The 25,941-nt window shown below is 45.7% G+C and overlaps 3 protein-coding genes across 6 annotated transcripts; 1 reads left to right on the top strand and 2 right to left on the bottom strand.

Annotated features, from left to right (window-relative positions):
• Positions 1–2,100: 2,100 nt before the first annotated feature.
• On the bottom strand, positions 2,101–7,516 carry sf3b2 (splicing factor 3b, subunit 2). Of its 2 annotated transcripts, none has more exons than XM_057028257.1 (22): positions 7,333–7,516; positions 6,868–6,914; positions 6,719–6,769; positions 6,281–6,508; positions 6,112–6,162; positions 5,888–5,966; positions 5,715–5,809; positions 5,515–5,623; positions 5,341–5,423; positions 5,036–5,263; positions 4,827–4,949; positions 4,670–4,750; positions 4,365–4,592; positions 4,139–4,288; positions 3,778–3,867; positions 3,596–3,703; positions 3,397–3,504; positions 3,177–3,319; positions 2,997–3,098; positions 2,818–2,917; positions 2,534–2,725; positions 2,101–2,439 (listed from the first exon to the last, which is right to left on the bottom strand). In XM_057028257.1, exons 1-22 carry the CDS (start codon positions 7,460–7,462, stop codon positions 2,368–2,370), a joined length of 2,598 nt encoding a protein of 865 aa, XP_056884237.1. In that variant the 5' UTR covers positions 7,463–7,516; the 3' UTR covers positions 2,101–2,367. The 2 variants fall into 2 exon arrangements, with proteins under 2 accessions (XP_056884237.1, XP_056884236.1); XM_057028256.1 differs by having other exon boundaries at positions 5,341–5,426.
• A 415-nt stretch (positions 7,517–7,931) lies between these two features.
• Positions 7,932–22,555, top strand: capn1 (calpain 1). Of its 3 annotated transcripts, XM_057028259.1 has the most exons (24): positions 7,952–8,095; positions 8,257–8,412; positions 10,744–10,817; positions 11,003–11,280; positions 12,370–12,439; positions 13,269–13,387; positions 16,174–16,307; positions 16,814–16,982; positions 17,843–17,926; positions 18,216–18,301; positions 18,674–18,748; positions 18,857–19,017; positions 19,091–19,251; positions 19,364–19,375; positions 19,459–19,670; positions 19,801–19,840; positions 19,920–19,985; positions 20,075–20,132; positions 20,215–20,279; positions 20,383–20,451; positions 20,612–20,690; positions 20,772–20,888; positions 20,971–21,029; positions 21,106–22,555. In XM_057028259.1, exons 4-24 carry the CDS (start codon positions 11,026–11,028, stop codon positions 21,130–21,132), a joined length of 2,118 nt encoding a protein of 705 aa, XP_056884239.1. In that variant the 5' UTR covers positions 7,952–8,095; positions 8,257–8,412; positions 10,744–10,817; positions 11,003–11,025; the 3' UTR covers positions 21,133–22,555. The 3 variants fall into 3 exon arrangements, with proteins under 3 accessions (XP_056884238.1, XP_056884240.1, XP_056884239.1); XM_057028258.1 differs by lacking the exon at positions 8,257–8,412 and having other exon boundaries at positions 7,932–8,095; XM_057028260.1 differs by lacking the exons at positions 8,257–8,412; positions 19,364–19,375 and having other exon boundaries at positions 7,932–8,095.
• Positions 22,332–24,407, bottom strand: pnp5a (purine nucleoside phosphorylase 5a). Its single transcript, XM_057028269.1, has 6 exons — positions 24,242–24,407; positions 23,708–23,877; positions 23,531–23,634; positions 23,285–23,460; positions 23,022–23,212; positions 22,332–22,921 (listed from the first exon to the last, which is right to left on the bottom strand). Exons 1-6 carry the CDS (start codon positions 24,262–24,264, stop codon positions 22,704–22,706), a joined length of 882 nt encoding a protein of 293 aa, XP_056884249.1. The 5' UTR covers positions 24,265–24,407; the 3' UTR covers positions 22,332–22,703.
• Between the last annotated feature and the right edge of the window lie 1,534 nt (positions 24,408–25,941).

Raw genomic sequence — 25,941 nt, forward strand, 5'->3', positions numbered from 1 at the left:
CAACTACAACAGAACGTGATGTTAGTTTTCTTTCGTCTACTTTGACCGGTGTGCGGTTCCTTTCAATCACCACATGGGTGTTTCCATCTGGAATCGAGTTAATCATAATTGTCTGTATACATTGGAAATTTTTGACCTGTCCATCAACCTCCGCGAGTTAGTTTAGATTCATCCCTGAAAAATGTGTTACCGCGTATGGAATTGATAGGCCCATATGAAGCAAATTACATTCTTTTCATGGGCAAGCATTAGCTTAGATAATTAGATCCACATACAGTTTTTTCTCAACTATCTCTCTCTCTGTCACATACACACACACACACACACCTTCCTTCAGCTGTTGAGTGAGCATAATATAAAAGGTGTAAAACCGGTTGCAAGCTGTGAATTCACAGGGTGAACTTGCTGACTCTTTCCAACCACATAGGCCGCCTGCCAGGAACGCCATTTACTGCTAATCAAACATGTCTTTATTCTTCTGCTGGTTGTGAATTAAAACAGACACAGCTTTTTTAGCACCTTATGAGCTTTGTGATTTTTGTTACCACATGCTTCTCAACATAACAGACTACGACTGCCATTACACACTATGAATGAGAAGGTGACCTCATCGCTCTGTGACATCACATGCTGCACCCGTGGCGGCCCACCCTCGGTCTGACATTTCTAGAGGCAGATTATCACGTTTTGGCATCACAGCCGTTGAGTTTAGCACAACAATAAAGTCTGAAATGTCTGGGGCTGATGTCTTCTTCTCAAGAGGGGCTGATAATGTATGGCTCCATTAATGACCTTGAAGTGCTCAGGGGCAAAAATGTACTACTGTCATTAAATACCATATTTTGACTATTGTGATATTACAATAAACCATATATTTTGGTTTCTCAGGCAGGTTTTCTAATTGCTTTGTCATTGTTGGGATATTGAGCTACTGTTGCTCTTAAATGATTTTGTCATGCTAATAAGAAAGAAGAGGAGGAATTTGGGCTTCAATTTAACGTTTAAGGTAAAGGGGTGGAACTCAACACAGAAATGGAGCATTTAAATGTCGTAAAGCTTCTAAAAATGTAACATTCAAACACAAATTAAGACAGATGTTCTCACCCTTTTCTGCTGCTCTAGAAGATCATAAGAAAAGACATTTATTTTTACAATATTGCACAATAAAAGGATCTGGCGAAAGTATTGTGAGATTTGTTTTGTTGCTGCATCCAAGTGTTGGAACCTAAATACTTCTTATTTAATTTTATTGGTTTTATGAACTACAGCTATCAGCCATTGTTATATTTAGTGAATCGTGTTATATATGGTGACGACATGCACACAAATGCATCGAATCTGTTCTCAATGTTCTTTTGCTGTGGCGCCTGTGGAAGCTGAGCTCGAGGTCGAAAGAGCTAAATATCTTCAGGAAAAACAGATTATCAGCTAGATTCCTGTAACAGGCCACTTCCTGTCCAGCTCCTCCAGTGAAATCATCTGCAGACTCTCCAATGCCAGGCCGCCTCTTCCTGCCGTCCTGCGCTCTGATAATCAGCCGGATGAGTTAAATGCCACAGTTTCCCTGCTCTTTTTAACAGGCTTCTCTCCTTCCACTGATAAAGAGATTAGAACTGAGCAGATTAAAACACAGTCACAGGATAATCCACCAGGTCATTAAGTGATACTGTGGGCTGCAAATCCAACAGTAACAATAACTATTAAAGAATCTATTGTGCAACCATGTCATCTACTGTGATTAGATTTGGGGAATATTTGAAATTCCTTTATTTTACTGACATTGTACCTGGCTATTACTGCCCTGAAATATTCAACAAAATAAACTGCTCCAACCGCCCAAGTTGGTCAAAAACACTAATATTCAGTTTATGGCAGAGTAAAGTATTTGTGTGTGACCTATTCAACAATGATACAGTTACGGTATGTAGGTCACTGTGCCTCCCAGAGCTCAGATCCCCTGTCGCCGCCACGTGGAAGAAATTAGAAATGCAGGTTGCGTTCAAAAGCGACAGGAATTTTTAAACTTATGTGACGGCACGACCTTGAGTGAGAATAATTTAAAAAAACCAAGATCAGGAATAACAGAAACTGGGGACCATCCGTTTTTATCATTATCTCATTTATTTACAAAAGAAAACTGGCTACAGTGAAATACAAAAACTCAAAAACATAAAATGCAGAGTCAAACAGGAAAGATGTCACCATTGTTCAAAGTAAAAGACAACAAAAACAATGAAAAGAAACAAAAAATTGTGCTGGTTTACTGGATGGTGTCGTGAATTGCCTCGTCTGGGGTTAAAATCCAAGAATGGCTCTCTCATTTCCTGTCTGGACTCGTTCTCCAGAGGAGCTTTGTGTTGCTCTGGATTAAAACTTGAATTCTTTGTATTTCTTGGCACCAGCACGCGTGTCCTGTGGCTGGGCCTTCCTTTTCTTTTGCTGTGCGGCAAAGAAAGCAAAACCAGAGAAGAGGATGTTCATAACAAACGCTAGGAAAAAACACACTTGATTTTCCTGAGGGAGAAAGTCAAACCTTCTGTTTTGCAGCGTGTTCGGCCACCATGTCGCTGAAGTCCTCCTTCTCCACCTGGGCCTGCTGCTCTCTGACGTGCTCCTCGTATTTCTGTGTCATGGCCATGGGGTCCAGCTCCAGCTCCTCGGGAGCCAGGGCCACCTCTACGCCCTGCGATTCCTGCCCTCCGCCCGTTTTCCGACTGGCCATGGCCTGCAGACGGAAGCGAGAGTATGTAAACCAAGTCGGGAAAGCAACAAAACCTTTGCTCTTCTCTCCGCACTAAAGGACCGAGGGCATCGTACCGTCGACATGTCGTAAATGTGCGTCGAAGCCATCATGGCCGCTCCTACAGGGCCGGTTCTTCTTTCTGGCAGTACTGTGAACAACTGAGGGGTCTCATTTCTGCCAAAACAAAAAAGGCATTCATTTTAAAGATATATAAAAAGCAGCAACTAAAAAGAATTATTTAACAGATGCTCACCCGTCCATAGCCTCCTCTATTTTCTTCTTCCTCAGCTCGATCAGTTCTGGGGTCTCCATGCCCGCAGGTACCGATGAGAAGCCTCCGGGAGTGATCAGCCCACTAAGTCGCACCAAAACCATCAGCGTGAGGGAGCGAGCGCGCGGTCAAAACGGTTACAGCTCAACGGTTGTGTTGTACCTGTCTGCTGGTGTGAAGAATCCAGTCTCATCTGGTTTCTCCTCCTCGCTCTCCTCCTCCTCCTCTTCCTCTGACGACTCCTCGTCCGAAGGCTCCAGTTCTCCCCATGGAGTGCGGTCCACCTCCTCCTCCTCCACTTTGGCCTGCTCGGAAACAGACACGCGTGAACGCACACGCCATCGCGCCTGGGTATGTGCTCTGCAAGGGTGCGATTCTGAACCTGGAAGTCCACGGCGTTGGTCCCAAACACGTCTCCGTAAAGAGGTTTGCCCATTTCGTCCACGGGCGGCTTCCCCCAGCCTCCGGCGTGATAACCAAAGGTGCAGTTCTATGGAGCAGCAGATGACAAAAAAGATGCAATGTTAACAGCTTATTTAAGGCTAATTAAAGGTTTAAAGCCCTGGATTATTCCAATTTACATCTGGGATGGGCGAGTTGAGGCCAGGGATCTTGAGATTAGGGTAGGAGGGAGGGGGCCCGTACCGCTGCATGGCGATCAGCCAGGGAGGGGGAACCTTGTGGGAATTCTGGATGAAAGAGAGGTCGTAAGCATCAGAACCATGGGACCATTGATTTTTGAGCAGTACAAAGTGTCTCTTACGGGTCCGATGGGCATGCCCAGAGCGATACGCAGCTCATCAGAGAGGTCACCTGGTTTCTTCTCTTTCAGGCGAGTTTCAAACTCTTTTCCCTGCAGACACAAACAACAGACTGGGTAGTAGGGATCCCATCCTCGATCCCAGCACGAGAATCAGCAATTGGGGTAGATTGCGCAAGTTCCAAAGGATTCAACGTCAACGAGGCTTCTGGTACTGTACATGTGTATATCTCTATGAGTGTGGGGGCTCAGTACTGGCAGACACTCAAAGCCTAATGACTCGGACTCTGGGATAAAAAGATGTGATCGGGACATTCTTACTGGTCAGGCAACCAGCATGGCATCAGCTGAAGGGTTCTCGTACCTCGTAGTAAAGGTCTCCGTGGATGGTGAGCTTTGGTTTGATCTGCCACTTGAAGAAGGCGTCGTGGAGTTTCTGGTAATCGATGTCGATCTTTCCCATCTTCGGACGAACCTTCTCTCTCATTTTGGTTTTCATGGTCTTAGCATCTTCCTGCAAAGATGAAACCAGGATGACGTTGCTTCTACACTCCCAGAGCGATGAGAGAGGCGTTGGCATGGCAACCCACCTTCTCCTGCAGGGCTTCCCTCATCTCCTGGATGCCGGTCCTCCTGATGAATTCGGGCAGCTGAAACGGGGGCTTCTCTATGCCCCTCTTCCCCTGGAGGTACTTCCTTTTGAAGCACCAGTGACGTGGCACTGGGACCGTGTTCCTGGTGGCCTTCAGGTGCACCAGTAGCTTGGGCTCCTGGGCCGTCACGTCATGCATCTCCACCACATCTGGACGTGCCACCAGCTGGGACGCAGAGGGAAGAGCGATGAGGCGACCTGACGATACATGTGTGACCCTCAGTAACAACTCAGGGCTTTTACCTGTTTGAGCTCAGCCACCGTCAGCCTGTTCATCCTCCTCAGCTTCTTCTTTGAGATCTTGGGTACATCAGGTCTGATTTCCTAGATAATAACAATCATAAAATGTAAATAAACAGCTGGTAACTTCCAGTCAAGTGACAGATTAATTTAGTCAGACCTCATCGCTGTCATTGTCGTCTTTCTTCTCCTCCACAAATCCTTTTTTCCAAACCATGGCGGTCTCCTGCTTCTCTGTCTTCTCGGGCTCCTTTTCCTTCTCTTTCTTCACATCATCGGTCAGCTAACAAAGAGGAAATTTGGGTGAATGTTAACAACATAAACAGATAATCTTATTGTATCCTGTTTTTTTGTGGCGCTGTTCGTTACCTTGAAGGCCTCAAAGATCCTCTTGAAGAAGATGAAGTTGGGGTCATAAATCTCTGGTTCCTCCGTGACGTACTCGATTTCCACCTCTGAAGTTTTCTCCTTCTCTTTCTCTTTCTCCTTCTCCTTCTCGCCACCGCCCTCTTTCTTCTGCTGCTCCGCCTGCTCCTTCTTCTCAAGAGCGCGCTTCTGCTTGCTCCTCTTCTTGCGGTTTCTGCGCCTGCGGTTTTTCTGATGAGAGGTTCGGGTTGGAGATTTTAGCGATGCTCCCGTGCTCGGACGCAAATGTGTGGAGTGGACAAACTTACATCCTTCTTGGATAAATCGGAATTGTCTCGATCTGATGTTGCGGGTCCGGAGGAGTTTAAGTCACCATCATCATCGTCATCATCTTCTAAATTCACACAATCAGATCAGAAGCTTGCTTCGACTCTCCAAGACTTTTAAACATAAATTAAATAAAAAACTGCTTCTGCACAGACCTGTGGGGTCAACAAGCTGTTCCTGTCTTATTTCCTTCAGCTGGAGGATCTTCTCCAGGGCCTGAGGGATCTTTGGTCCACTGATGCTCACCTCCTCGCTCTGCCATGACTGGACACAACCAGATCAGTTAGTTTTAAAGGCTACATGTTTTAGTCTCCTGTTGTTTAATCAAGGGGCTTTGGCTTTAAAATTCCTTTACCTCTCTGCCATCTTCACCAGGAGGTGGTGGAATTCTCTGTTTCTGAGCTGGCAACATACTGACACCAGGAGGCAGCGGTGCACGAGGATCCATACCTGACGCGAAGACGCAGGCGATATTTTTATTCTGATATTTGGAAATTCACAAAAGAGTTCACAAAAGAGTCGGCATACCTCCGATCGTGCTGACCATGCCCTGAGGCCCCACCATCTTAACCATGTCCTGACGCTCCTGCTCCAGCAGCACAGCAGCCTGTAAGAAAGAAGAGGAGGAATTTGGGCTTTAATATAACGTTTAAGGTAAAGGGGTGGAACTCAACACAGAAATGGAGCATTTAAATGTCGTAAAGCTTCTAAAAATGTAACATTCAAACACAAATTAAGACAGATGTTCTCACCCTTTTCTGCTGCTCTAGAAGATCATGTTCATCCATTCCGTGTGCCTCGCCCTGTAACACAAACACACTTCATATCTGAGCAACTACAGCATTAAAAACACTGAAAGTCTAGTAGACATTTCATTATAATTTGTCTGTCAGTTTTAATGAAGGGCTTTCATGCCCTTACCTGCTGCTTGGCTATCTCCTCCTGCAACACCATGGCAGCTCTATGCTGAGCCATCTTCAGCTGATCATCCTGTGTCATGCCTGGAGGGGGCAACCCCGGGGGCTCCATGCCCATGTGGATGCCAGGTGGAGGGGGGCCTCCAGGCAGCATTCCAATTGCTGGAACCATGCCCATACCAGGAGGCATGGGCGGCATGGGCATCTGAGGCATGGGGGGCATCACTGGCACCTAGACAGGAGATGCAATGGGGTGAAGAGAACTGGCATTTGGGCCTGTCCCTTTGTCACTTCAACCAACCTCCTTTTTATAAAACGTATTTATTACATTTTTCAACTGCAAGTTATCCGAATATTTGCATTAAATCAAGCTCCAGTAATATAAACAAATAAATGAAGGTTGAATAAAGATTAGGTGTTTGTTCAGGTTCTCTTTATTTACCTGGGAACTCAATGAATTATCTTCAGCTGGTTTGCTGATCAGGATGCCAGTCTACAGAGTAGCCAGAGTTTTTGTTTACAGGAGTTTTACACAATATTTGATGAACAGTGTAACACAGGTCGATGAAGTACTTTAAAAGGATTATTTACCTGCATCATGTAGCCCTTCAGTCGGTCTAATAGTTCCTCCCTGGGACCTAAAAAGTATACAAATATACACTTAAATGCAAGTAATATTAGAGATGCAAAAATCGTCTCATGACATTGCTATTACAATCAATTGTCGGTGAACTAAGTTTGCCACGAACTAAAAGTTAGCCAATCTTGAGGCTGCTAATCACATTGAAGGCTTATTGTCGCTAGCCAACAGGCTATATCAGAAGATAAAGAGACTTTTTAATGGTCTCAGACTACACCTTGGTTTTTTTTTTATACTGGCAAAACGCTCTTCAATTATAGATATCAAAACGAATTTAAGTGACTGTAAGCACGTAAATAGGTCAATCATAATATGTTTCTTTTTACTAGCTAGCCAATTAGCAACCAACTAGCTCTTTAGAGCTAAATACAGCCGACCTTTCAGGGCGCTCATCGCCATTCTATATCTTTTCTTACCCATTGTCGGCGCTCCAAGTTCCGCCAGCTTGGACTGAAGCTCTGGGTTGCTCCATGTATTCAGCGCTGCGATAGCGCTTCCTAAATCAGAGGGGAGAGAATCGGTACCCGGTGGACCGTCGGAAGCCATGTTGAGGTTCTCGATTGAACAACGGCGATAGCGGAAGTCGCACGAGCGCAGAACAACTGCAAAGGATGATGGGACAGTACTTTATCCTGCCGCAATTCCTGCTGGGATATGAAGTCCAAACGGAAGAGCAAGTTCTTTTTAAGTCCACTAGATGTCCCCGTTGAGTCCTTACGTTTGATTAGTCCAGATAAACCCCACACTTTCGGTTTGGTGTCATTCAACTTTTTTGACACGTTTATTGGTTGATTTATTTGCAAAGAACACACTAAAAATGTGTATATAAAATAAAAACTACCACTACTAGGCTACTATGACTAAGACTACTACTAACATTGTAACTTAAATAAGGTAAAAGCTTTAAGTAAGTAATATTAATTCCTAAAACGTGTCTAAACTAAATAGTAAATGACAAAACTACGTTTTATTACAGATAAAATATAAGGAGCCCTCCCTATGTTTTGCAACTGCGCATGCGCAATGTCTACCCAGCGCACAATTCGGAGCAGGGCGTTTTTAAAGTCCTATGCGACGAACCTCCGATAAATATGGAAGGAACGAGTAGAGAACCTGAAGTAGACTACTGAATGTCTAAATAGGCCCCCAGACTGCCTTTTCAGGGAAATCGGCTGTAAGGTAATTCAAATTTCCTCTCCTCAAACACTGATTTGAACGTTAAGCGCTGCACGGAGGTGTGTTTAAAATGTGTTTTTGACTTCCTACTGCAACTTCAACTTCTTCTTCACACCGTATGCGAGCCCACTCATGTATCATACAAACAATCTGTTGGCACTTAGGACAGAATAGCGCAAGTGGCCGCGTTGTACAGTCGCTCTGGCAAATGCTTCCCGAGTTAGTCAACTGGATCTAGTTGCAGTTTGGCAGCTGGATATTGGGCCACACCAGGGGTGTATCGAGACGCCATGGGGCCCCTCCCGGCCCAACAACACCAGGCAATGGAGAAATCTTTTATTTTTAAATTGCCAAAGAGCTAGATGACATAAACACCAAGAAAATAATAATAATATATTAATATCACCTTAACGGACATGTGCAAAGTCTTCTTAATGACAGAAACACAACCAAGTTAAAAAAAACAAAAAAACACTTGTGGTCTTTGGTCCCACATCCATGTTCTCGTGCAATTGTTTTTTTTAAAACTTGTGTTTGCATCCAGGGAAAAACATGTTATTAATTTATTTTATTCATTTATTTGTTTATTTTTTTGGGGGGGGGTGTTATTGTTGGACATCAACGTTGCCATAATACTGTAGAACAAACGGTCGCTTATTTAGAAACAGATAATGTCAACAGTTTCTACCAAAAGCAAAAGGAAATTGCAGCTAAAGCCAAGTGCTCGTCTGGGGGCTCGTGTGAGTGACAGCACTAACCACAGAAGCTCCCTGCAGCTGTGCAGATTACACTTCACCAGCACGCTTATTTCCTCATTTGGTTTGAATCCAAAAGGGATGATTTGCGTATCTGCTTCGGACATTTTAACCCTACTTATTACACTCGGATCCGTGTGGCGTTGCACGTTATTGTGTATGAAATCCAGAAATGAGATGAACTTTGAATTGAGAACAAACGGTCGAGCTTACGCGCTACTGGCTGAACCAGGAAGCCTGCAGGCTGCCTGCGGCGTCGCTGGACCACACCTACTAACTTATCTGTGGCAGACGTACTTCCGTACCAGAACCTTGCTTGGGATTAATCCAACAACGAGTGATAAGATCTCGATATTTTCCCCCTCTGGTTACTCTGGGCGTCTTGTTCTCCCGCGGGCGCTTGCAGGGTTTGTTTCCTGGTGTGTGCGACCCGCGTGCTGGAAAACACCAGAGGCACAGAAAAGTGTTGCGCCTATAAACACCGGAGCTCATGCAGCACTATCGGTCTGTTACGATCAGGATGCGTTCAAGTTCCAGGAGAGTTCAGGCAGCTAATGAGGGGCGGGGGGGGATCTGTGTTTGTGTTTGTGTGTGTGTGTGTGTGTGTGTGTGTGTGTGTGTGTGTGAGTGTGTGTGAGAGAGAGAGATGAGATTGAATAAAATATTTATTGCACCTCTATTGCATTCAAGAGGACCTGACACCTCACACCGGAGAAGAAATCAGTGAGAGATGATGGAATATTAGTGGAACTGGTGTTAATATTTCTGATTTATTAATTAAACATAACATGAAGCATTAAATTACAGACTAAATTCTAACTTATCCTGTATTAACCTGATTCATTGTGAATTTATATCACCAGTACAATTAATTTGGCCTGATCTGAAGCATTCTCTACCAGCTAGTTAGCATGGTGTGCTAACACTATTCATTTTGTGGGTGTGTAGCTTGAGAAGTTCCATCTTGCTGTAAAATTCCTGAAAGTTTTATGTTCTGTCTTCTTCTGTTGCCTGGAAAGGTCCTTGAGGTGTGTTTTTTTAACTCTGGAAACCATGACAGGAGTTTTTTTTGTTTTTTTTAAAGTAGGCATCAGCCAAAAACAACACAGTTTTGAGTTTTCAACAAGACTGAAAAAAAACAACACAGAGAAACTAACAACCGAAAGATGGCTGACCAATGAAAACACACGTCTGTACATATAACCATGTGGAACAAAGTTAGTCATTTAAGTTAATACGGCCGTTCGAGTAGATATTAATGTACTATTAGTGTCTTTACAACGCGTTCTATATTCAGTCCGGGGAGAAAGAGCTACCGCCACATGCCAACTTGTGTGACTGAGAATGACTGAAACAGTAGGTGTGTTTAGCATGGAGAGTGGTGGCTGGTGGTTGTAAAACTGACATGTCCAAGTTAAAAATAAACCCAGGCTTTTGTGCGCGTCTGCAGACGGAGAGCAAAGAAGCGACGCAAAGGCGCTCCAGTTCTGTCAGCTAGCTTCCCGGTGACACGGGGAGCAGTTTGCACTTCTCCCTCCTTGGATTCTGCTTAATTAAAACATCGGAGGGAGCTTTTACCAGTCTTGACGGCCGTGGCGCCTTCACTGCACATCAGTAAAAACCACGCCTGCATGTGTTTTACGATACATTAGCGATTAAGCTTTAACCTCAGGTCTTGACTGACGCTGCAGTAGCAGCACCCGTGCCCCTCCTGTGATTCAGCCCTTTTCCAGGCATAGCTAGCATGTGTAAATAAGCTGGACTGACAAGAAAAAATGGTCTGACTAAACCCTGAATACACGCAGCCAGGGCGTAGACTGCTCCTGCTGTTGTTTGCGTGGCGTTCTTGCATATTTTCTCCAAAGTTCATTCTGTTTCATGTCTTTACCCCCCCAGGGTTTTCGCTCCTGGTGGGACTGAGATACTCGAATCAGAGGAGGACCAACTAAAAGCACCCCAACGAACCAGCGGTATGCTCAATATTTCATTAGGTTTTAGGAGCTATGACGTTACTTTCTGCTTTATAATTGAGTCTCGCAGCCATTAGCGCTTCACCTCAAGCTAACCACCAGAACCGCTGCTGTGGTTGCACTTGAAAACATGAGGCCGGGTTGGTTATTAAGGCAGATATTTGCATTGTACCGTCATCCTACAGAAGCCAGACAGGTCACCCCAGCGATGGAGGAGCGCATCTACGCCACGGGCATGGCCTACAGGCTGAGGAGCCAGTGGGACCGCGAAGAAGGTCTGGGGCAGAACCACAAGGCCGTCAAGTTTCTGGGCCAGGACTACGAGCGCCTGAAAACCCAGAGCCTCCAGAGTGGGAGGCTGTTCGAGGACAACCTTTTCCCCTGCAGCGCGTCCTCGCTGGGATTCAACGAGCTCGGCCCGAGGTCCTCTAAGACCTCCGGGGTGCGCTGGATAAGGCCTACGGTAAGAAATAGAGCACCAAAGGTCAAGTAAAGCCAACAACTTTAGCAGAAATGTTAGCATCTAAATCCTTCTTGGATTAGGGAATGTTGAATCAAGCACTGGGCGTTGTTCAATAACCAAAGGATGGAAGAGATGAACATCTAATATTCTGCATGAGTGGGAGCAATTGGGTTGCTAGCGACTAATATGTAATGACAGACAGTGTTTCTGTCAACAAATGTAGCACTGTAGCGTTAGCACACCAGGCACCAGACCCGCAGCGCTCTCGCACCATCAGTCCTGCGAGATGTCGTGATCCATCTTAACACATGCGTGTGTCTCTTACCCCCTAATGCACCCAAGGGTCTCCCAAAAAAAGTTACACGTTTTATAATGCATGTGCACTTCCTGTGCCGCAGGATCTTTCAATATTTACGCGGGTTTGCGCCAATCTGTGCTGTGCGAGAGGCGAGGAGAAAAGAATTTAGGCTTCTGTGAGTTCACTCATGCGTGTGCGGTGGCATGCGAGCTTGGAATGGAATATATCTTTTTATAGCCTCCCGGTACGAAGACTCTCATGCTACACATGCTGAGAAGAGGATGCCGTTTGGTGGAGGGTATCATGGAGCAATAAGACAAGGGCACAGAAGCACCAAGATGTAGCATCGTTACTGTGTTATTACCGTGTTATATCCCCGGGTGGCTCGGTTTGGCTAGCACTGAAAGATTAAATAGCTTATTGAAATGTGTCCAGATCAGAATAGATAACATCAAAAGTGTGACGCCAAATCGGTTATAGGTTAATAAAAGTTCCTTCTCCAGTAACGACTTAAGCGCGTGAAGAGCTCAACTTTAACGAGATATTTCAAGAAATAAAATCACATTGACAATTTTTTCATGGTTATCATCAGCGTGCTTAACCTTTCAACCGTATTTGCGTAAAAAAAATAAGCGATATGTTGATGACGCCATAGTTTTCCCCCCTAAAATATTGTACATAAAGACATTTATTTTTCACCTCAGCCAGAAGGAGCAGGACGATCAATGTAATCTTTGTGAAAGTATCGAGGTGTGTGTGTGAAACTCATTTGTTTTCTTCACCTTTGACAGGAGATCTGCAAACGTCCCGAGTTCATTGTGGACGGAGCCACTCGCACAGACATCTGTCAGGGAGCCCTGGGTAAAAAGTGTTTAAGCTAATGTTTTGTAACATTGTCATGTATTCCGAGCCCGATCAGCTGATGTATTATAGGTAAAGGTAACGCACAAACGAGCGAGGTGACTTTACAGCGAGCTGTGCAATGCTAAGAGCCGGCAGCTGGAGAAAAAGGACGAGCGCTAGCAGTCAGTTCAGCAGCAGGTTTATTTACCCGACTGGTTTCCCGCTCCGTTTATAATTAATGCTTTGTTCTCTGCGATCGAGCCCCTCTCGACAACAAGGGCGTCCTTTATCACAAAAATGAAGCGTTCGGTCCTGGAAGATTGGCCAGTTAACGACAGAAGTAAAACCAAAACAAACTGCGAACCCTGAAAAAAAAAAAGAAGTTTAACGAGAAAACGCAGGGTTCCGATTTTGTTTTACAGACATTCCCTCGTCTGTAATCTTTATTGGTGTCGGGGGGGTTATCTGTCAGGTGACCCGCCCACTTTTATCAGGAGCTTTCAACAGATTAGGACATTCTGTAAATACGCTAATATAAAGGTAAAGACGTACTGACAACAGAACAAAGACCACTGTGACTACATTGATTAAGGGGAACGTCTCGCTGATCAGGTCGGTAGTGATGTGTTAGCGATGGCCGCTATCACTGGAGCAAGCTAGGGACCAGCCATCCCATAGTTCAGAGATGATGACTTTGTTATGCATTTATGTCACACTAATACAAGATTTAATCTCCTTTAGCCGTACCTATGAGCTAACTGTGGCTCCCACAGTTGTCACACCCCTTCAGAAATGGCGTCTTCGTGGGATCCTTAAGGTCCTAAAACCTCTCGGCGTGTGTTCACAGGGGACTGCTGGCTGCTGGCGGCCATCGCTTCGCTCACCTTGAACGACAACCTCCTCCACCGAGTGGTCCCGCACGGCCAGAGCTTTGCGCACGGATACATCGGCATCTTTCACTTCCAGGTGACAGCAGCTCCACATCCTGCTTTTAGCCCGAGCGACACCGGTGTGTCACAATGTTGTGGTTGCGCTAGACACTCGTGTGATTCTGCCTGATTCTCTTCTTTTTTCTTTTTCGATATTGCTCAAACGCCCATATCTCCAATCTTTTGGATGATCTCCACGACAGATAAATATTTTCTACCAACTGATGGTAACTCACCGAGTCACGGTGTGTTCGGCAAGGTATTGACTTCCCCATTCCCAGGGTAATGGGAACATGTCGTTAAACGGATGCGTGACGAGTCAAAAGTTGACCATGTTCACCTGAGAAATTGTAAAAGGGTGAAACGGTTCGCCGAGAATGATGCCGACAGAAAGGCTCAAAAGTGCCTGTGTGAAAACCCCTCGGTTAAACGCCGGTGTCGCCCCCTGCAGGCTCTTTGAGAAACAGCACCCTGTCAAGGCGAAAACGGACTGTTGGATCTTTTACCGAAATGATGCGAACGTTTGCATTATCATCCCGCTTCTGCCGCGCGACTTCCTGTCTCAGCAGCTGCCGCCGCCGCCGTGCAGACTGTTAGCATTTCGGAAGCTCTGATGGAAAGCTGGGTTTGTACGCGGTCGCCTGCAGGCTGTCAACTGTCAGCGACTGTTACCCCCGTCAAATCCCTGAGTCATCAGGGAGACCCACGCCCGCTCCTTTGGCAAACGTCACCGGGGAGACCTAGAGCGACTAACCCCCCCTTTAGTTCTGGGCGCCAACAGCGACCGCCGGAGCAGATACAGCCCGCCATTGACGTCAGTCTAGGCGGAGTATTGTCTGTAAATATTTCAGAAACAACTCTGCTTTTGGCAGGACTTGTTTGGCGGCTTCCCTATGAACTACGCCGGCTGTTTATTCAGCCCTACGGCGAGCTGCTGGCGCTCATCAGCCGGACTTTGACCACGTATAAGAGTCCGCACGGACACTCGTGCACGCCAGCAGCAACTGGACGTGGGAACACTTCATTGTTTTTATGCTTCAGCGTTTTTCACCACTTCCGGTTTATCTGGAGGTGAAATTCTTTAAGCAACTTAACTGATCTGATACTTGACCCCCCCCCCCCCACAACGCTAGCCCTCCAGATCGTCACATGCTTTCTTCCTGTTGTTGCTAAGCAGCCTCAGAGACCAGCCCGTATTCTTTTGCGTTTGGCTTCCTTTCCAGAAGGAGGAAACGTCCCGACCTTTTTGTCCCGGCCCGCTTTGACTTCATCATCACGCCGTTGGTGGTCGGTGGTCAGCGAGGAGCGCTCGTTCATGCGTTGCATTCAAAAGATCCCGCTTTGCCATGAAATTCCCGCTGCTCGATGTGGGGGAATAATGGGATGGTCCCTCAGAGACTCGAACATCCGCATTGCTCAGTGGCTGCCAGGTCGCCGCGGTGACTCATCAAATATCGAAGGATCAATAAATAGCAACACACACACACACACACACACACAGCTCCAGCGTTCCTGCATCTGCAGCAGAAGTCTCATTTTGCCAGATTAGACTTCCAGCTGCTTCCATATATCGCAGGCATAAATGTCCTCTTTCTGCTAGAACGGCCGTAAATATTTATCTTTATTTGCATGTGCTTAATGCGCGTGAACCAAAGCTAAATGGCTCATAAAGGCGCACGGCTGCTCGCCCTACTTTTCGCTCGCCCGTTCGGAGGGAATCCCCCTTCTCTGTTCGCAGCGCCCAGGCCGGGAGGAATCATCCCCAAAATGCAGTTCCAGTCTCATTGTGAGGCGTTTTACCGAGGGAAAGGTGCCGGCGAGGCGGGCAGGTACGACCGGCAAACAAATAGGAGGAGGAAAAATGAATAATAAATGAGACAATCTCAACCAGTCACTCGGAGACAAATGCAACCGTTAACTGGGACACAGCAGTTCATCATATCTCACGGTTTGTTGTAATTAATGTGTTTTATTGATTGGTTAATATCAAACTAATAGCTCGGCAAATATCTGCATATTAACAAAGACTGGCGTCTTAAAAATACACTTTAGGGTAGAGATGGATAGTAATAAATGGATGGATAGTAATAAAAGCTGACGTCCATCAATCAAAGCAAAAACATCTTCACTTTTGACGGTTTAAGTTGTTTATTTATTCTTTATTTTTGTAGCAGTTTTTGACGCGTCGACTAGTTGGGAAGATGGTAACTGCATATTTATAATACACTACAGATAAGGGGCGCGCAGACAAAACACTCCTAAAGGGACAAATAAGGGTTTTTTTTGCGTTATTCCAACCCTTCTGATATTGTATTATATTTATGAATCGTATTGGGGATTTCACTGAAGATTATTCTGCTTATTTGCACATCATCATGCAGGCTTGTGGGTGACGTGAGGAAGTCACACACACAGTCACAGTCTGCAGAATCATTCTGCCCATCCTACCAGGCCCCCCAGCTTTTCCTTCTCTTGCCCTCATATTTATTTATCAAGAAATCCTATTCTCTTCTTCTTCTTCTCTCTATGTCGCCCTCTTCTGACTCCTTCCCCGTGTCTGTCGTGGTCCTTCTCTGCCCCCTGCTGGTCAGGGCCCGTTATAACACCTTGCGTATCAGTTGTCTTTATATCAGGGTTATTCGGTGTTTTCATAAACTTCACTGTCATTTACTCAATCAACGATTTAAACACGTATAGAGTGTAAATAAATAAATGCTTAGTCAAGGTTATGAAGTCATTACCTATAATGCTCATATATTGCTCTTATTAAAGGATGGCAGGACATTTTACAGCTGTATTTCATGGTGAACTGTTTTCCTGCAGTTTTGGCAGTTTGGCGAGTGGGTGGATGTGGTGATTGATGACAGGCTGCCGGTGAAGGACGGGAAGTTGCTGTTTGTGCACTCGGCGGAGGGAACCGAGTTCTGGAGCGCGCTGCTGGAAAAGGCTTATGCTAAGTAAGAGGTGTATTTGGGGGAAAAAAACAAACGAGCGATTCTCCTCATTTGCAGCGGATTTGGGGTTTATTTCAAGGGAATTGTTCAATCTAAAAGTAGGCAAAGGATTAGAGAATTTGTCATCATTAGCCAACCCGAATGAGCTATTATAAATGTGACCTCTTATATAAAAAGGAATTTTCGTCTTGACGCAGGTTGATGGAAATTTTAAGACTGTAAGCGGGTCTGGGGTCCATTAGGACCGGAAACAGATGTGTTACATAACTTTAGCTGCTCCATATGTGGCCTTGGTTGCAGCTCCACCTCCCTGGGGAGGTGTACGGAGGTCTGAGAGTGTCAGAGAAACAAGAAAGCAGGCAGTAAAGATTAAGACCAGATCCAACAATCCTCATGATGTATGAAAGATGATTAAATACACCAATTTGCAATATTTCATTAATACATCAGTTATAAAGCACAAGCTAAACTAGTTTCCATCCCTCAATATTCCTGTGTTTGCGTCCCAGGCTGAACGGCTGTTACGAGGCGCTGTCAGGCGGCAGCACGTCAGAGGGCTTCGAGGATTTCACGGGCGGCGTGACGGAGATGTACGAGCTGAGGAAAGCGCCCTCTGACCTCTACAGCATCATCAGCAGGGCGCTGGAGAGAGGGTCGCTGCTGGGCTGCTCCATCAACGTCAGTCTGACAACAGTCATTCGTCTAAGACAAAGTTAGCTTGTTCCTTTATGAGAACAGGGAGAGGAATCTCTTTAAAACCTCTATTTATAAAAACTTTTAGCTCTAAATTAAACTCTAGATTTTGCCTATTCTCTTCTTTAACCAGGTTTTTATGGCCTTAGCATGATATGATAGCATGTAGCACTGAAATCCATTAAAAACAGATCCACATAAGAAATTAGAACCCTAGAATCCAGAATGAAGTAGGGATTATTAGAGTTGGTGTGTTTGCATGGACCTTTACACATCAGCCAACAGAGCAAGATTTAATTATTTATTTAATGTGAAGACTTTGTTCTCCCCCCTAAATCTAAATCTATTGAAATCATGCTCATATGACACCTTGATTTAATAGATAGTTCCAGACAATGAGTTTCACAGGAAGGTCCCCCTCCCTGGGAATTCTTGGCAGCGGCATAGCTGAGGATTTGGACGGAGACAAAGTCAGTGAAACAGAAACATTTTTCACGAGTCAAAACGTCCACCCAACAGACGCCATTCTTTAGCCTCTAATGCTAGCTGGAATAAATGACGTTTTTCAGTCATAACAGAGTAAAAATGACTTTTTTTTTTAAAGACAAAACGAGGGAAGTTTTAACGCTCCAGCAGAGGGCAGCCACATGTTTCTCTGATCTGTAACCAGTGACCGTTCAAAATCAAAACTGACCTGATCCCAAAACAGGAAGTCTCCTCTACGGTCTTTTTGTATCACTTTCAAGTTGACTTTACGAATGGATATAAAGATGGTGTGTGTGTGTGTGTGTGTGTGTGCGTCAGAGGTGTCCGTGTTGACGTCAGAGGTGTCCTGTCATCCTCAGATCACCAGCAAATTTGACATGGAGGCTGTGACGTTCAAGAAGCTGGTGAAGGGTCACGCGTACTCTGTCACCGCCGCAGACGAGGTGAGTGGGAGGAGAGACGGGGAAACGAAACCGCACTCCTTTACTGTTAGCAACTACATTTCCCACCAATTTTCTATGAAAACCTCACACTTTTTGAAGTCAGGATGAATGATTTGGCCATTTACGCAGTTCTTACATAGGTGTAGCTGATTATCACGAGTTAAAGCGTTCAAAATTGCCATAAAAATTCGCTGTAAAATTGGCCCTGTGTGACCAGATGCTCTGCTAACACTAAAATGTTAACAACCAGCCAACATGTGAGTTTAATGCGGGGCCTCTTTACACTAAGGTGGTGTACAGAGGAAGTCCAACCAAGCTGGTGCGGATCAGAAACCCCTGGGGGGAAGTGGAGTGGACCGGACCCTGGAGTGACAAGTGAGGTTCCTAAAAATTCACATTAAAAAAAAGTTCTAACTTGACGGTATAAAGGGTGTGGCGTGTTTTGTCTTTAGTATCATTTCCCAGAATTGTTGAGTTTCAGAGAGGCCTTTCGAAAGAGTTTATGATTAGAGGTCACAGTGTCGCTCAGAACATACCACAAACCTCATTTACATGTCAAATATGTCCAGTCAGACAGTTGATGTGTCCTTTAGTTAAGCTTTGGGGTACCTGGACCAATAATAATGCAGCAGTGGACCAATTTTTGGACACGAGCCCAAGGTTGGCAACCACTGAGAGAAACTGAGCCTTGAACCTTAAGCAACTGGGGGCAAATGATCTTCTGCACTATTCACATTATTTATGCAGCTCCAGAGAGTGGGACAACGTGGATCGCTCCGTGAGAAGCCGCCTACAAAACCGCAGCGAGGACGGGGAGTTCTGGTAATTTGTCTTTCCTTGTTATTCTGCAGAGAAACAGGCCACGGCGTTTGTTTATATAAAAAAGGAACTCCAGCTCTATAAATCGAGGGTCTATTTTTTGCCTGCCAGGATGGGATTCAACGACTTCCTGCGCGAATTCACCACCCTGGAGATCTGCAACCTGACCCCTGATGCCCTGCAGAACGCCCAGCTAAAGAAGTGGAGCACCTCGCTCTACCAGGGCGAGTGGAGGAGGGGGAGCACCGCTGGGGGCTGCAGGAACTATCCAGGTAGGAGGAAGGAAGGCAGCAGAAGAATCGCGTGTCGTTTCTAAACGTTGCTGTCGATCTTCTTCCCTCTCAGCCACCTTTTGGCTCAACCCACAGTTCAAGCTGGTGCTGAAGAACCCTGACGTGCCCGGTCAATCGGAATGCAGCTTCCTGGTCGGCCTCATGCAGAAAGACCGTAGGAAGAAACGGCGAGACGGCGAAGACATGGAGACCATCGGGTTTGCCATCTATGAGGTTAGCTTAGCTAATGTAGCGGAGTTGTTTTTGTAGTTCATCAGATCTCTATTATTTCAAATTTCCTGAAGCCGACTTAACTTTTTTACTTCCCATTTTTTGTCCTGCACAGGTTCCCCGAGAGGTACGGGATCTACTCTGTTCTATTTCTGATGCTTCTTTTGGACCATTAGCCGCTACGTTCTCTCTGCTTTTTCTCCCTCTCAGATGGCCGGCAGTTCGGGGATCCACCTGAAGCGAGACTTTTTCCTCACCCATGCTTCTAGCGCTCGCTCCGAGCTCTTCATCAACCTGAGGGAGGTTAGCTCGCGGCTCCAGCTGCCTGCTGGGGAATACGTCATTGTCCCGTCCACGTTCGAGCCACACAAAGAGGCCGACTTCGTCCTTAGGGTTTTCTCGGAAAAGCCCGCCCAGTCGGAGTGAGTGATGCTAAAGTGTTAGGCTAGTTTTTTCCACTCCAGTGTGCTATATAGCTAACTAGGATACATTTTAAGTTTGCCAAAAAGCTACCCGACCTGTAATAAAAACCCTTCTTTCCATCCACGTCAGAGAGCTGGATGATGAAGTTGTAGCAGATATTCCGAAGGAGGTGAGACAGTAAAACACGACCGTCCGAGCATAAAAAAGACGAATGCTGAAGGAAAACTTTATTCCTGTTTGTGTTTCAGGAACGTTTGGACGAGAGCCAGATCGACGCTGGATTTAAGAGCCTCTTCAGGCAGCTAGCTGGGCCGGTATGTGTGTTTTTGGCAGGGACCAGAATAAAGAATCATTTCTAGATCCATGTGACCAGAGCATATCCAGCATCTGTTTGTGCCAACAGGACATGGAGATTAGCGTCACAGAGCTGCAGACCATACTGAACAGGATCATCAGCAAACGTCAGTGGTGGCAAGTGTGTTTGTTCACGATCTTGTGCCCACGCTGGTCTGACACTCGTGTCTGCTTCTCTCATGCTAACAGATAAAGACCTGAAGACAGACGGCTTCTCGAAAGAAGCTTGTCGCAGCATGATTAACCTCATGGACGTATCCTCAAAATCAAAATATTGAGACATGAGCAGAACTTTTGACCCTTGTTGCGGTCACTTTGAGAAAGTCAAGGTCATGTTTCCCTAATAACTTGGCTCAGGCGGACGGGAGTGGAAAACTGGGTCTGACAGAGTTCCATGTCCTCTGGGAGAAGATTAAACGATATCTGGTGAGCTTGAACTCTGTAGGGGTCAGACGGGGCTGAATCAGAATGATCCGCTTTTACGGTATAACTTGTGTCAATCTTTCAGTTGGTTTTATATGCAGCCGTTTGGCCTCTAGCTGTGTCAGCAATTTTTGCTTTAATTCCTGTTTCATTTTCTGTCTAGACAATCTTCAGGACCTACGATTTGGACAAATCGGGCACCATGAGCTCCTACGAAATGAGGATGGCTCTTGAATCTGCAGGTACGGTCGTTTTCCTTCCGACTCCACAGGTGAACGGCTGGTTTGACATGAAGCCTGATGTTTTTCCCGTCACTCTTGCAGGGTTCAAGCTCAACAACAACCTGTTCCAGCTCATCATCCTGCGCTACACGGAGGCCGACATGTCCGTGGACTTTGACAACTTTGTCACATGTCTGGTCAGATTGGAGACCATGTACAGTGAGTGGACCCCCTAAATCCTCATATTTGACAAACTACCTAAAAACTCGCCAAAAATACTGATTTGTTTCATTTCCTGCAGAGACCTTTAACAGTTTGGACACAGACAAAGACAAAGTCATCAGCCTCAACTTCTTCCAGGTATTTTCTAACCGTCCTAATTTGCCCCCGATTTCATTTAATTTGGCTCTAATGATGCACCGTCTGTGCTCCGCAGTGGATCACCCTGACCATGTTTGCCTAGACATGACTGGACCTTCCTCTACTTCCTACCACGATGCCTCTAAAGTGCCTTTGTTCCTGCTCTGGTCCCCCCCCCCCTCCTTCATGATGCTAGGAGACTGTAACTCCAACTTTACAGTGCCTGTATTCAAAATGCCAAATGGATTTTATTAGCCACATTTTGTAGCCTTGCAGCTATACAGACATTTGCTAGAAATAAGCTCGTTAAATTTTAATTGGTGGAGGCAACTTTTGACTTTACACTTCCATTTTTACAGTAATTTACTAGTGTCCAGAGTCTTCTGCGATGTAGATGCTAATCGCTACACCCAAACTGTTCAGAGGCGCATTTTGTTCCTGTTTACCAACTAATGTGCTTATTTCTAAGTTGTTGCTTTTGTGCAGCCTTCTGCTGTTCCTTTTTGGGTGGGGGGGCAATTATGTTTACAGTGGTATATTTGGGAAATTGGCTATGAGCAAACCAGATTTAAAGGGACACTCTTGCTCTTCTTGTGTAGAGGAAAATATATTTTATGACCTACATAGTAAATTCTTTTGCCTCGCCCTCCAAGGGCCTCTGAAGGCTGCGGAGGGGAGGTGGCGGGAAAGACGATGACGTTAGCAGTGAGCGGCACATACACAAACACGTGTAAAATGTGTCCCTGCTCTGCCTTTTTTAGCCATGTTTGCTCAGCCGTCTGCGCCAGATGCCAGACAGCCGGATGCAGCACCCTGTGGCTAACATCGTTTAGCGTGACGTCCTGATCTGTACCTCTGGTTTGAAAGTGGACGAAGGTTCATTTAGTTTGTTCTGACTTTTTAATTGGAACAAATTGAGTCGGTCGTCTCGGTGAAGGTCGATAGTTTTGCAACTTTTATGTGTGCATGCAATGTGTGAAATGCGATATATCGTCTGCCTGCTTAATTTGTGTACAACTGGGGGAGCAAATCTCGTTTTAACCGATGTGTGTTGATAGCTTGTGGGGAGAAAAATTATAAAAAATATACATAATATACTTTTCATACAGCAAATTAATTTGATTCGCCTTTTTTTGTCTTGGAATAAAATGATGCGACTGCCAAGATTCTTATCGCAGAACATTTAAGTGCCAACCTTTCTGTTATACAATATTACCCAATGTTTACATTACAGTCATTTGGGGGACCTTTGGGATCTCTGTAAATCATCCAAACACAAAATAAACTAAAAAAGGAAAGATGTTTTCTGTGTTAATTGTTTTATTTTCTGCACAGGTGAAAGAATATAAACTTGGGAATAAATAATATGTTTGCTATTCATGTTAATACTTTAAAAAAAACCCGCAATAAAATACAGTTTAAGACCATGTACACACCAACTTTACAGAATTAAGATATTTTACAGCAGATTTTTGTTCCTTACGTTTGTACAAGTCGATCATTTCGAATAAAAAGTGCGATAGGTTCCGCAGTCGTTCCAGGAATGCAAAGGCAGCGAAGACGCCGTGTTGGAGATCACCGCTTGATCATTTTTTGACCTACGATTAAAATTGGATTCGTTTTTTTCCCTCGTCAAAACCATAACCCGGCGGGAGTTTTCTCCGGGGTCTTGGTTTAGGCGTAGTTGTTGCTGTGCTCGATTCGGGTCACTATGGTGGACACCAGCTGCTCCAGCTGCATTGCTCGGTCCTTCCCTGTCTGGAGGACCTCCTCGTGGTTGGCCTTCTCCTTACTCTCGTAGTCCATGACGGCCTGGTTGGTGATCAGGGACAGGGCAAAGACACGCATGCCGCAGTGGCGCGCTGTGATCGCCTCGTGGACCGTGCTCATGCCTGGAGAGGATACGGAGACTCTTAGCAACGTAAAAATAATTGTTGCTTCCGCTCGTGGTGGTCACCCGTGTCTGATTGATATTTCTAAGCCAATGCTCACCAACTGCATCGGCGCCCATCCGGTGTAGCATGCGACACTCGGCGATGGTTTCAAAGGAGGGGCCGCCCAGGACGCAGTACACCCCCTCCTTCAGGAAGTCGCCGTAGCCGAGCTCCAGCCCCACGTCCATGGCGAGCTGCTGCAGCTCTCTGTCGTAGGCGTCGGACATGCAGGGGAATCGCACGCCAAACCTGGGAGACGGGAGAGTTCGGGCAAATGAGACCGCGAACACTCAAATATTAGCGCGTAAACACACCAGATACCTCTCATCGTTGGGTCCAACCAGCGGATTGTTGCCCGCAAAACCCGGCATGTTGATGTGATCCTTGATGATCATGACGTCTCCCACTTTGTAGTCCTGGTTGAGACCTCCCGCGGCATTGGTCAGCACCACCGTCTTAACGCCGAGCAGCTTGAAGATACGTATGGGCAGCGTGATCTAGAACATAATGTTCCATTTAGCTGAGGGAGGTTTAGGTTGGCTCTGAATCCCCGTGGAACACACCCACCTTCTGGAGCGGGTAGCCCTCGTATATGTGAAACCGCCCCTGCATGCAGATGCATGGCCTCCCTTTCAGAGTGCCGAACACCAGCCGCCCCGCGTGCCCGTGCACTGAGGAGAGTGAAACAGTCAGTAAACCTGACTTGGGGTCTGAATCAGGTTCTGACGGACCGACGGAACTCACCGGTGCTCTGGGGAAAGTTGGGGATGTCTTTGTAGTTGAACACCACCTGGTCCTTAAGCATGTTGGCCAGTCCTCCGAGCCCCGACCCGCACACGATGCCCACCAAAGGTCGAATGTCTGTCTGAGACAGCAGCCAGTCGGCGGTGGCCTTGCAGTCTTCATAGCTGTAACTAGATGGACACAAATCTCAAATTCAAGGCCATATTCACACATGCTGCCATCATCGGACCCAGATCACAGCGTCACACATCATGAGGATACGCCACGTCATTGGTGGGCGATTTCTAATCCACTCTGATTCATCTGATCTTAAACATTTTTCACAGGAGAAACATGTTTAAATAAAGAGTTTGGGGATCACTAAAGTTGACTAAAGTCATAAACTACTCATTGCAAAGCTCAACAAGACAGCCTTTTCACTGATCCTCAGCAATTTACTGACATCCTGTCGAGTATTTTTTATTGTACCCGTTTCACCAACTGGCCCATGTGGGCCATGCGTTTCAACGCTCAAGCATCAAATAAGTTACTTACCCTCCGTTTGGCTCTGAAAACATGTTGGGAATTCAAAATAAACAAACCGCAAGAAAACAAAACAAAGATCCAAACTGGGGAAAAAGCTAAAATGTCAAAGAGTAAAAAGGCTTATGAGATTCAGTTCTCGTCCGAGTCTTCAGGTCCCTGCTTTGTGGGCCTGTTATAGTCCTATTTATAGACCCAAGCCCCTCCCCCATCCTCCCCTCCTGCACTCCTCCTCTTATCATGGGGAACCGCGCTTGCTTGCTGCAACCTGATTAGCTGCCACGACACACCCTCAACAGCCTGAATGGAAGGGAAAAGGAACATCAGCCATATTTGGCACCACCGCACCGCCTGACGACTCTACCCAGCAGTGATTGGTGCAAATCCCAGGACATCCTCCTTTTACTGACTCAACTTCCTGTCCAAAAGCAGATTGCATCAGTTTTATTATGATTTTTTGAAACAACAAACCAACCACTCTGGGGTTTGGTTTTCACTTCCTGGTGCTATGTGTGTCTGTGTGTGTACGTGTGTGTTGGGCTAATAGGGCGGGCATCTTCTGTCTCACACGTTTCACACGGGACAATCCATTGATGTCAGCGACCTATTTACGTGTCGCATCGTGCTGCTTGCGTGTTGGCATCGCGTTAAGCATTTTTGACCAACTTCAAGCATTGACGGCGAATCTTAATAGCATTAACGATGGCTCGGAAAAACGTGGCAATCACGTTGCCTAAGCCCGTGTGCACCTCTTGTTACCATGTCTATGCGATGACATGCTTAACAACAGTGAAATCATGGGTTGATGGAGCATGTTAGTGTCAGTCTGCCTGACAGCACCATTTAGGGGTTGGCTGCATAACAACAAACAAACAGACTTCCATTTTATTCCATTTCTGGGATGTTTTAAAAAAAAACCCGTACACTGACATGTCCGCTAACGTGCTAAAACCTCCCTAAGAGATTTGTGGTACTTAGTCATGCATGAGACTCAGTGTCAGCAGACTTAGCGGGCCGTCGTGTCACACATCCCGAGTTGCGTTTCACACTAGTCACCTGATGTTTTTTAATCTGATCTGTTAAATCTGCCAGATCTAAAGCGAGCTGCCACTTCTCAACTTCTCACGGCATTACCAGGTCTGACCCCGGACCACAGGGCTCGGGAATGAAAGAGTAACTTCGTTATGACACGTTTAGGGCGGTGTTGCTCGTTACAGCAGTCCTGTGACCTGCATGAATATAGGATAACTCGATAAATACCCACTTTACAGCAGATTGCCTTTATATATAGTTGGAACATTTCTTGTGGATCGTTTTTTTCAAGTGAAGGAGGAATTCCAGCAATACTTTATGAATTCTGCTTGTACCTGTGCTCCAGGGTTTCCTGCATCCAAACTATATAACATCAAGGTTGCTGGGGACTCGACGAGAAACTCTGCGCCGTAGTCTCGCTAGCTCCTCCTACAGTTTGTGTTTTGTGAAATTAAAACAGCGTTATCAACCACTTCTGAAATAAGTGACAGTATTTAACATTTAAATCAATGATTTTCATCTTGAAGCGATTCAACCCTTGACCCTCGTGTTATTGATGCACCAGTATGCTAACAGGGCCTGTGAGTTACCTTTGTCTGAACAGTTTGGCTATGGCTCAGTATTGGAGACGTGCTATTGGTTGAAGGTTAAAGACAAAGGTTAAATTTAAATTACTGTTT

The sequence above is a fragment of the Takifugu flavidus genome, chromosome 3 (genome assembly GCF_003711565.1).
Source record: "Takifugu flavidus isolate HTHZ2018 chromosome 3, ASM371156v2, whole genome shotgun sequence".
Lineage (NCBI taxonomy): Eukaryota > Metazoa > Chordata > Actinopteri > Tetraodontiformes > Tetraodontidae > Takifugu > Takifugu flavidus.